At 40.0% G+C, this 12,103-nt stretch overlaps 2 protein-coding genes across 2 annotated transcripts; both read left to right on the top strand.

Moving 5' to 3' along the window:
* Window positions 1-40: 40 nt before the first annotated feature.
* LOC139202676 (potassium voltage-gated channel subfamily V member 2-like) lies at window positions 41-2,255 on the top strand. Its single transcript, XM_070832226.1, has 2 exons — window positions 41-1,300; window positions 1,965-2,255. The coding sequence occupies exons 1-2, from the start codon at window positions 41-43 to the stop codon at window positions 2,253-2,255; spliced, it is 1,551 nt and encodes a 516-aa protein (XP_070688327.1).
* A 7,829-nt stretch (window positions 2,256-10,084) lies between these two features.
* Window positions 10,085-11,615, top strand: LOC139202992 (N-acetyllactosaminide beta-1,3-N-acetylglucosaminyltransferase 3-like). Its single transcript, XM_070832616.1, has one exon. The coding sequence runs from the start codon at window positions 10,085-10,087 to the stop codon at window positions 11,222-11,224; it is 1,140 nt and encodes a 379-aa protein (XP_070688717.1). The 3' UTR covers window positions 11,225-11,615.
* The last annotated feature ends 488 nt before the right edge of the window (window positions 11,616-12,103 follow it).

The following is a 12,103-nucleotide window of genomic DNA, read 5'->3' as shown; positions in this document are numbered from 1 at the left end:
CTTCTGTTTCATCGGCTTCCTGCCTTGAACTGCAGTTTCTATGGCTTCACAGAGTGCTCAACTGCAGAGATTGCAAAGCCGCCGCTCAACTATCAACTGTCTCTCGCAGGGTGTGGAAGACAACAAAACATTCCCATTTTCTCAGGACAAAAAGGTCAAAGCATGGACATCTCTGGAGACTCTCGACTGTCCGGGCATAAAGGCAGACTGCCCCAAAGCAGAGGACAGACCAGAATGGCAACAGACCATCGACGTTAATGTTGGGGGGAAAGTGTTTCATATCCCCAAACAGTGTGCCATTAAATATCCCAACACCCGGATAGGCTCTTTGGCCTTCTGCAGGGACAGAGCAAAACTGCTCACACTGTGTGACGACTACTCTGTACGCAAGAATGAGTACTTCTTCGACCGTGACCCTTCCTTCTTCCACCACATCTTCCATTTCTACAAAAGTGGAGTGCTGTTTGTCATACGGGAAATGTGCCCCATCAACTTCGAGGAGGAGATTGCATACTGGGGGCTGAGCCTGAAGGACACCCAAGTCTGCTGCTGGTTGATGTTTGAGGAGAGGGTCGAGGAGGTGAAGGACAACCTGAAGGTGGATAGGGAGCTGATGGCTGAGATTGAGGTGAAGTATGATGACACATGTTTCAAGGACATGATCTTTGGGGAAAAGCGGAAGACTCTGTGGAAGATTGTGGAGGATCCGTACTCCTCAACTCTAGCGAAGTCCTTCAGTGTGCTCTCCAACATTTTTGTGCTCTTCTCCATCGTCGCAATGGCTCTCAACACTGTGGAGGATCTTCGAACGTATACAATAAACGGCAAAACGCACATGGAATGGGTGGAGATCATCACCATTGTGTTTTTTGCCTTTGAGTATTTAATTCGCCTTGCTACCACTCCAAACATTGTAATGTTTTTGAAGAGTGGCCTCAACTTTGTGGACATGGTGGCAGTCATGCCTTATTTTGTCCAGATCATCTTTGAAGCCTTATCTGACGCGGAGGATGTGAACGCACAGGAAGACCTCAGGGCCATGGCTCAGGTCAGCAAGATCAGCCACGTCCTTAAGGTCGTCAAGCTGCTGCGGATCTTTAGGATTTTGAAGCTGGCTAGACACTCCACCGGCATGAGAGCGTTTGGGTTCACTCTGCGTCAGTGTTACCAGCAGGCCTGTTGCATTCTCCTCTTCATTGCCATGGGAATCTTCACTTTCTCTGCACTCCTTCATTCAGCCGAGAGGGAAACTGAGGGATCTCCTGTCACTAGTATCCCATACGCCTGGTGGTGGGCTGCGGTGAGTATCAGTAACTGAATAATTGACCCAGGTCATTCCCCCGCTTCTAGACCTCAAATGTGATCCTGATCCACATCACCTTTTCTACCTTTAGTGCACACCTGCCTTAGAAAACACATATGACATTGAGCAATACTACCACAAAGGATATAAAAAAACCAGCATAATAAAGTATCTCTGAATGCCACTAAACTCAACTTTTCTGTATTTTAAAAGGCTGCCCATGTTTTTTTTCTCTAATGAAGAAGGAAACAGCATTAAACAATCCAGTTTGTATGTTTATTACTGGTGGCTGTTTGCTAGTAAATCCTGCTGTTCCCTCTGAAAAACAAATCAAAACCAGCTACATGAATCTGAAATGTTGTTTCATAATAGTCTGTTAGTCTATTGGGTCAACAAAGGAAAAAAAGAAAACGGCCATTTGAAATGTGTAGCTGCATGCTTCAGCGCATGTAAATGCCCAATTTGGTTTTGTGGGTTTAGATGGGAGTGGCAACCTAGTTGTAATGGAAACAGACAAATCCTTCCAGTTACTCCAGTTTAGCAGCATCTCTTCTAAAAAGTGATGACACTGATGAGACATTTTCTTATTCATATCATATTATAGTGAAGAAAATATTAATGAACACCGAATAACATGGGACTGTTCACTTTGCTCTCTTAGGTCAGCATCTCTACGGTGGGCTACGGGGATGTGGTTCCCGTGACTATCCTCGGCCGCATCGTGGCCTTTGGCTGCATCTCATTTGGTATCATCCTCAACGGCATGCCAATCTCTTTCCTCTTTAACAAGTTCTCTGAGTACTATGCTAAGCTAAAAACCCAGGAGTACAACACTAAGCTAGTGGAGCGGCGACTTCACCTTAAGAAGCGCCTCCAACGCAAAATGGACATGTGTTTTCATCCCTTGGAGGACGAGCATGGTACAGACAGCTGCTGCCAGAGCCCACACTGAGGGAATCTCAGTCTGCCAGGCTACTTAATGGCTACTTCATGAAGGGGTCTACGGTCTGAACGTGCTGCTTGGCTGCTTGTATTCTTCAAGCGGGACAATATGTTTCCGAGAAAAAGAACCTAACATGAATGTACAAAGAGGATGTGGGTCAGAAAAGAGGAAAATGGAAGAGGAAATGGACGGGTACTTTGCACAGCTGTCTCCTTCACTCCTCCGCACCGACCACCAGTATGACCCATTTAAGTGTTCTCGTCAAACAGATAGCTGAAAACCACAAAAGTAAAGCACTGACATTGATCTGAAGACATCTTATTTGAAACTTCTATTCAAAGAACTTATTATGGTACTGGTAAAAGATGTTTGAATGTGGAAAACAGGGTTCCAAGTTGAAATACATACTCAAGTTGTGCAAAAGTTGCATCCACATTGACTCTTAGCTTAACTTGAACCTATGAATTGTAACTGATGAGTGCCTATAAATGAATAGAAACACTTCACTCGAGTCAATGCTTCAATACATAAACATACACTCATGATTCCAATCAATAATGCCATGTACTGTATGTTGCGTGATTACTTTCAATCATATGAATAATCAAAGCAGACTGTTGACTATAAACATCCCTGTCAGTGTGTAAAGGCTCTTTATTACTCCACTGCAAAAGCAACAATAGAAAGACCAATGGACAAAAGGTTTCCTTCAGAATTAAAGTCAACATTTGGTTAATAGAGGATAACTTTTTTCACATGAAGGACAATGATGAGGAAAGCAACTTTTCATTGCTGTCGGTTACATGTTTTTTTTATTTTTTTTATTGTTTTTATAATTTATTGGGGTTAGCTTACCTCACCTGTCTTGTTAACATCCCTTTTAAAATCACTGTGTCATATGTTTCTGCATTAAGTTGTTTAATCTGAATTAAAGTTGAACACATCACACCTTGACACTAGACTAGTTTGTCACGGTGTGGTAGGGAAACGTCTTACATGAGGTTTCCTCAGTTAAAACCCATTTCCTGTGACATGACAACTGAGTCTCATGTGACTAAGAACCTCTCTGCTCACTGCTGCAAACAGCTTTTCATCAGAGTGCCCAAAGAGCGAGATTGAATTGTTGAACTCTGGAGATGCAACACTACATTTTATTTAAATTTCTATTTAAACTTACAACTACATAGTAAATGCATGAACTAAAGCAAAGTTTGACGTTTGGGAAATATGTTTATTTTCTTTTAAGTTAAATGAGAGCGTGGATACTACTGTCATATCTATCTGTTGAGTATAAAGCCACAACCAGCAGTCACTAACTTTAGCTTGCTGGTTTCGCTCTATATTTGGTCTTTGTAATACTAAAGCTGCAGTTTACACTGCTCAGGTATGAAAAAAGCATCTTCTCATTTAATTCTCTGCCAGAAACATTCAACATCGGTACTAAACCTGAAATCTCTCTTTAGCTGCAAAATTAGGTAGGTAGTTAAATTACCAAGATGCTTGCTATGTCTTTCAGCCATTTGGTGCTGGGCAGGTTGAGTATAGTTTGTGAAGATGAAGTTGACAAAAGCAGTGAGATCTCTCAGAGTACATATTCTTTTATTCATATAAAGCAAAAGATCTCTGATTAAATGTTGAGTTATGATATGATTAACAATATCAGATCATTGTTTCACACTGACTAATACATTCTGCTTTTGTTCTACTTTTTACCCCCCTGGATCGTATTATTCGGTTGAGTTTATCAGTGTGATGTTGTTGTTGTTGTGATCAGACATTTAATGCAAATTTCTTGGCAACTGACAGTGAGACTATTTGTCATTCCAGTGAGCCAGTTAAATATGATGAGCTGTTGAGGCAGGTGTTATTTTTGGTTTCGGTACACTCCAAATCTTAACCAACATTTAATTGTGGCCCAGCTTGCATTAGCCCACAGTTGACTTGTTAGAGCTACATAAAAAAGCATATATAAACATATATAGGGGATAAAAATCTGTTTTATTTAATCATAATGGCAAAAACGGTGAAAACAATGTCGGAGGAAAGCGAAGGATCCTCCATAATTAGTCACTCTCCAGGTCAGGAAGGAGACACTGGGCAGTGGAGAAAGAACACAAATTATTCTCCAAAACACAGATGATTATTTGATTTACCAGTTACAACTAGTCTTCAATGAAATAACTTGGTCTAACAACTGTTTCAAGATTTTAAGAGTATTGCGCAAGTATTTCAATGAGCCAGTTATTGAAGTTTTTTTAAACTTGACAGACTCCTGTGAGACTTTACTTTCGCTCTGCTTTATAATAAGCTGTTATCAAACTTCTTTTGACTGTCACAATGCTGTTTGAATTATCTCAGCTCTACTTTGCAGTTGTTACTATCTGATTACCTGTGTTCTTTAGTTCAACAAACAGATTAAGCACAGGTCTACCTGCACTGCAGGTGAGGTCATTTGGTCAAAACCAACTGTGCCAGATTCAAAGGGGAAATCAAAATGTTTTTCATAACTTGATGTAATTTATTCAACCTGAATTCTGCTTTTCAACGCAGACAAAGCAGACAACATTCAATAATCTACAGCAACTGTTAATGTAGCCGTTTTATTCAAGTATAATGTAATGTATATTTCCCTTTATGTCAACTGACTTGTGGTATGGGTATAACTGTTTCCCCTCGAGTTTGTGCTGTTCATCAGCTGCAGTGAGGCTCAAGCTCTACCTCAGACGTCAGATATATGTCAGGCTGGAAAAGAATTGTTGAAAGAGTTTTTTGTGCTCCTGCTCACACACAAATCTAATTAGTTTCCACTGGACACTGAAGAGAACGCTTGCACATAATTTACACTCCATACCTTGTGCCTGACTTGCTTGTTATCTCAGATATTCTGCTGTAAACAGCAAAGATCAAAAAAGCAGCACCAAAGTGTTTTGAAGCCATGAATATCAGGAAAATACTAGCTGTCGTATTTGCATCAGGTGTTTGGTGGAATTTGATTCAATAATGAGATCCTAATAACAATGACTGGGATGATGATTGAGATATCTTGATGAAGGTTTACAAGGTACGTGTGATGACTTGGTGATAAGGGCACAATAAATTGCCACAGCTTTGCATAATAGTCGTGTGTAATGACAGCATGTATGTTTCTATCTATCTATCTAGAGAGAGGGAGGGAGAGAGAACTGGATTACAATTACTGAACCATTAACAAATAAGCAAAATTTTAATGTATATATCTGGTTTAGGAGTTTATTTAATTTACTGAATAACACTGCAGCGTAATTCATATTCTCCTTGTGGGTTTTTTGAAAATCTTAATCGGCAAAGTAAGTCAACCTACAGCTATCAAATAAGTAAGTAAGCAAATATGCAAACAAACAAATAAATAAATACATTGATCCATACCTTGCTTATCCTTTAGGGTAGATAGATAGATAGATAGATAGATAGATAGATAGATAGATAGATAGATAGATAGATAGATAGATAGATAGATAGATAGATAGATGGCACTCCTGGGACTCCTGACTCAGCAGCAGGAAAGGCACCGCCCAGCCTGCTCCCAGCAGCACAGCACAGAGAGCCATGCTGGTCCTGCTGTTGCTGTTGCTGTTGCTGTTGTTGCTGCTGTTGCTGTTGCTGTTGCTGTTGCTGTTGCTGTTGCTGCTGCTGTGGCTGCTGCTCTCACTGCACTTATTAATGATCTGTGTTCCCACAGAGACACACGACAGGGTCCATCTCCTTCTGACGGTGAGTACACTTCTCCTGTAAACATTTCTCATAACCTGTTTCTCTCTTCTCCCTGGAATTTATATTCTGGAGTCAGTTTCCGTTTTAAAGTGACGGTGAATATTTTAGGTAACTGTAGATTTTAGGTATTTTATTATCATCGAGGCTTAATCAGCATCTTATCCAATCTAAAGAGGGCGCTTGACGAAAAGCATACGAGCACTTCAACGATTGGGTTGGAAAAAAAAAATAATAATAATAAAGTATCTAAAATTAGTTCTGTTTATATGAAAGCGTCTGTTTCATTTTATGTTTTCGGACCTCTCTTGCAGATCCTTATCTGTAATACGCATAAATCGCTATGCACAGTCCGTTATGTGAGTTAAATGTAAATGTCACCTGGTCCTTCAAATTACGACTTCCTAGAGCGAACCAGCCAACACTGAGGCAATCTGGGACGTCCAGACAAAAACACACTCAGGTCGCAGACGGACACCAAGTTGAATGAAGACATGATTGTGTTATTAGTCCATATGTTCTGGTTCATAATGGTTTATGGCATCGCATGATGTTCGCTAAAGAATTTGATAGACGACTGAACAGTAAGCATACAATAAACATGACACCTCAGGCTGGTTCTAGTATGATCACTCATACTTATTTATGTGTGTCTATAAGTTTTTGTCGAGTTTCCGCGCAAAGTTTTCTCCTCTTTGCCTCCATCCGGTTTCTCATTCATGTTACTCCTCTGCAGAGTCACCGCGTTTTTGGAGGTTATTCATGTTACTTTAGTTCTTTTGTTTATTAATGGGAATCTGAGTGCTTATAAGCAGTGATGGAATAAGCTCTTTAATGAAGCTCTTTAATGAAGTAAGAGTACCAACACAGCAAGGTAAAAATACTCAAGTAAAAGTCCTGTTTAAGTGGAAGTACAGAAGTATTATTGGCTAAATATACTTAAAGAATGAAAAGTGAAAGTACTCTTATAAGGAAAAATATCCTTATAAGAGTAATATAATATTATATTGATGCTTCGAAGCACCAGTTTACTGTTTGATTTGCTCCAGCCGATGCTAGTTTTAACCATATTGGAGTTAAGAAGTTTAGTCTGGTGGTTCCCAACCTGAGGCTGAGTTCGCTCCAAAGGGTCACAGAATAAACCAGAGAGGTCCAGAGATGATTAATGGGAGAGGAAAAAGGAAAAAGAATTTGCTAGACTTGACTGTGTTTTTTTTTTTTTTACCACTTGAATGAAACCATGGGACAAGTGAAATGTATCCTTGATGAAACGGACAACAAATTTCTTGAGTAAATACACTCTGTTACCAATGTTAATAACTGACTGAGAAAGTCAGTCTCTTGTTTGGATGACAAACAGGATGAGTGCAACAGGTTACTACAGTATATAACCTCACATGGCATTATAAATCCCATAAGGATTACAGCAGAAGCCATCACATTGGAACATAAAACTGAAAGAGATGTCTTTACATCTTATCAATGACAAAATATGGGAATAACAATGGGCAAATATGGTTTTCTAAGAAATTCCTTAACTATGAATTGTTTACTGCAGGCTAAGAGCTGATTATTAATAAAAGGCACATCTGCAACCTTGTTCAGTAACAGTTACTGAGCAGATTACCAAGAACTGAAGCGAAATGAAATAAAATGAAAAAAAGTCTCTCTCTCTCACAGGATTTCAACGAGGTAATTGTGGATTTGTTGTGGCAATTAGTTATGAAGTGACTGTTATCACTGTCTGCGGTTACTGATGCTTGGATGATACACGCCAAACAGCAGATTCAGCTTTTAGCGAGGTTGTTCTATCCAACAATGGGCTCCCCATTTGCATTTACAATTCGGTTCCATTAAGGCTCGCTGCGGCGGTCACGAAAAATTCATGTCAGCCAAACTGCGGCAGGAAACTGTCATCACACCCCACACATTATACAGTGAAATTGCTCCTGTCGCTGTTATATAGCTGGATTATTATTACTGATGCATTCCAGTGCAGCATTTCAATGCTGGTTAAGAGTTAGCTCACTTTAATGGCTTTATACACGTGTTGTTCACTGAACCTACAGTAATCCATCATATTTTATAAATCATATAGTTTGTCTGTAAAATCTGCAAAGTAACTTGTAAGGCACAAGCATGTCAAAATAGTATTTTGCGTTAATGCATCTACTATCTACTATCTGTAGCTAATATTCTGAGATAAATGGTATTGAAACAAACAACAAAAACACTTCAAGGACGGACTCTTGTTGTTCTGCAGTAGACAACAGACTTTTGATTCCTAAAAGGTTCTTCTGTGACTGTCAGAGATGACGATTTAACTCAGTGGTCATATTTAACGCTCTGGTCATAACTTTCATCACAGCAACATGCTGATGCATTGTTTGAAACACTGTAAAATCAAATGATAAGGTAGGCAATAGTGACATTATGCAAAACACAGTAAACATGAAAAGAGGCCAGAGACATCAAACAGACCTTTATCAGCACGGAATGAAAAAGGCTTCATGAAACACTTGAAGAGCCGAGAAGCTGAGAGAGCTCTGACTGTCTTAACAAGAGCCAAGCAGTATAGTTTTGTAGTCTACCATAGTAGTACCATCATATATATGTAGTTAATATATATTAGTTAAAAAATTAATTAACTGAGGTATTGCAGGATGACTGTAGAGTGAATAATCACACTAAAGGTGCTCCAAGCTTTCTTTCTGACTGTTAACCGGGATGAGGCAGATTTATAGGTGTTATGCAGTCAAGCAATTGTGTGATTTGTGGCATGATTTCCTCATACTGAGTAACAGGGTGAGGCTCATTTTCTGCATGATTTTGTTTTTACAATCTTACAGTAAATGTTCATGTTGAGTTGGGAGCTTTCCTTTTTTCACATTTAACTAAATGAGTATTTAGTTTGTTCTAATGACTTAATGTCTGACATCGCCTATGTAACATATTCCACCCATTTTGAGGAGACATGACAACATTTGATTGGTTGCCACCCCACACCCCATGTAATAGTGCAGCTTGTGAGGATTCTGCCAAGCCACCTCATGTCCTCTCTGAAGCTCAGTTTGCTCACTCAAAAGCTGTAAGTTATGGGTATTCACCCGCCCTATGCCTTACGCTTTGAGACTAAACACAAATAGTCAAAGTTTTGTCTTGTAGAACGTCATTCGGCATGAATGTTTTTTTGGCACAGGAAGGTCTCAATACAATCTCCTCTCAGCAGTTGATGCTAAAATTTAAATACTCTAGTATTTCAGGGGCAGTTTCCTCTGATAAGCATAAAAACAGTAACTCCATGGTCTATATTTCTTGCTTCTGAGTCAGAAAAAATCGACAATTGATTTTTTGGAATAATGTAAAACTATTTCCAAACTGGCTGCTGCAGTCTGCAGTGCCACCACTGCATGGCATAGTGATCATTTAAGAGCAGATTTGTGTCATTTTGACAGAGGACCTACAGACCACCAGAGTCCCCTGGAGCATGCTAATGCTAACGTCAGTGTTTTGATGGTGTTGCTTTCTTAAGTTACTGTAACTGTGGAGTTTGACATTTGATAGCAGGTGTTAGGAGACACCACTCTATTGGTTATCCACCCAACATACTAGAGCTAAAGGAGGTGGATCAGGTGCACCAAAAGTGGCACAGCAGCTGCTTTGTCAGGAAAACCACAAATTGATACTGCCTCATTAAGTGTTGCTGTATTACCCCGATTACAATGAATATAATGGATTTCACCTGTGTTAGGTCCATGCATTTTTACCCGTCTTGGGTAGTGTGTCATATTTGCCCTACTGTATATATTTCGTAGACATCTATAAGCAAAAACATGTCAGGAATGTAGCCATGTTTGTATCTTAAACAAGCTGTCAAATTTATTATTCAGTCAACCTGAGAAAAATATCTGCGTCTATTTAGTATAATATTCTATCAGATTGTGGCTCCCCACATTTCTTTCTCTTAAACTGTTGCAGTGCGACACTTGATGCAATTAATATGCAAGCAAGTGATGCCCAATTAGTCTTATTAGCTGTTTTATGTCTCACTGAGATGTCTGTTTTGTTTTGTGTACTGCAGAGTTTCAACAATGAGAAACATCAGAGCAAAAACGTTCCTGTTGGCGGGGGCTCTTGGTCTGTTGGTCCTCCATCTCTGTAAAGATTTCATTGACCACAAAACAATCCGCCCCCACGAAGACGTGAGAGAGGGCGACCATCAGATAAGGCAACCTTCCACAAAGGAATCCTACGTATACTCCTGGCCGAGATGTCAACAAAATACGTCTGCTGCCAGCATCACAGGCTTCAGCTCTCTTCCTGCTGCCATAAAAGACTTTCTCTACCATCGTCACTGTCGCCATTTCCCCATGATACTGGACCTTCCTGACAAATGTGGAGGAGCTGAAAACTCAGCTAAGGTCTTCCTTCTGCTGGTCATTAAAAGCTCCCCTGTGAACTACGACCGCCGAGAGGTGCTGCGGAAAACCTGGGCTAAGGAAAGGGTACACAATAATGCGTTGATACGAAGGATCTTCATCTCGGGAACGATGGATGCTGGTTTTGAGAAGAAGCGACTGAACAAATTACTTGAGCTGGAGCAACGTGAGTACAACGACATCCTCCAGTGGGACTTTAGAGACACATTCTTCAACCTCACCTTGAAGCAGGTACTCTTCCTTGAATGGATGCAAAGAAACTGTCCGAATGCTCGCTTCCTGCTAAATGGTGATGATGACGTTTTTGCCAACACAGACAACATGGTCGAGTACCTCCAAAGCCTCAAGGACAATGATGGAGCCAAGCACCTCTTTACTGGATATCTGATCGAGAATGTGGGGCCCATTAGATCACCACAGAGCAAATATTTTATCCCAGTTCAGGTACAGGAGTCAAACTCATATCCCCCCTACTGTGGTGGTGGGGGCTTCCTCTTGTCTGGCTATACAGCTTTGGTTATACACCAAATGTCTCAGTCCATTACCATTCTTCCCATTGATGATGTTTACATGGGGATGTGTCTGGCCAAAGCAGGACTTAGGCCTAGTTCCCATATGGCCGTGAAGACTTCAGGACTGCACATTCCCTCCAGCAAACTAGACAGCCATGATCCATGCTATTATAAGGATGTTTTACTGGTACACAGATTCCTTTCAGCTCATTTGTATCTTATGTGGCACAGAATCCATGATCGTAATCTAAAATGTGGTTCCTCCAAGAAAAGGCTTTAGCAGCATCAAACTCTAAGGTGTTGAGGATGGTGTATTTTTTAGCCCTTCCAGAGCCAAAAATACGAGAGCAAACATATAAGAAATTTCATTTAACTCACAGTTGCCTTCAAGGCAAGATGCATTTCATACTTTGTGGGGTTAGGTTTAGGTTTAGGTTACAAAAAATGCTTTGTTCACGATTAGCACAGCAATGTTTCCATACTATGCTAAATCTGGTCATAGTGCTTGACAGGCGTACTGTAGCAACAGACACTAAGAGCTTTGATGACATCTTTCTGTATAGCTTTCTGTATATGCAAGAGGTTAAACCCCCAACTGAAACCTTAGAATAACAGCAGAGCAGTAAGTGAGGTCGCGAAATACTGTGTACTGTACTAGTAAGCATGTGAAGCATAGCATCATTCTGACTTTAGAGATTCAGGAAGATTCAGAAGAGGTCTAGTCAGCTAGAATATATATAAATCACTGTGGCCTAAATTGGTGTATGGGTTGTTTGTTTTTCTTTGGAGAAACCACAGTCACAGTTATGACTATTCTGTGCCACAGCATTTGTTGAAGATCACAGATTATGTCAGTTTATCTGTGGGTTTGTTTTTCCTTTAATTATGATTGTATGTAGGAGAATGTGTAATGTATATTACATTTTCCTATTTATGTTATTATGTCAGCCTGACAGTGTGGTGTGTTGTGACTAGGGCTGGGTATTGATCCATGATACAGTGTGACTGCCAAATCAATGTCCATAGCACATAACTATTCCAAAAACAGTCAACTAACAAAAGTTAGCAACAAATACTTCTCAGTCAATTTTGCTTATTAATTGATCAGATATTTCAAGACTATTTTCCTATACAAGTATGATGTATCAGTGTATTTACA

Source organism: Pempheris klunzingeri, chromosome 6 (genome assembly GCF_042242105.1).
Source record: "Pempheris klunzingeri isolate RE-2024b chromosome 6, fPemKlu1.hap1, whole genome shotgun sequence".
In the NCBI taxonomy this organism is placed as follows: Eukaryota; Metazoa; Chordata; class Actinopteri; order Acropomatiformes; family Pempheridae; genus Pempheris; species Pempheris klunzingeri.
This window is presented reverse-complemented; position numbering and strand designations above follow the sequence as displayed.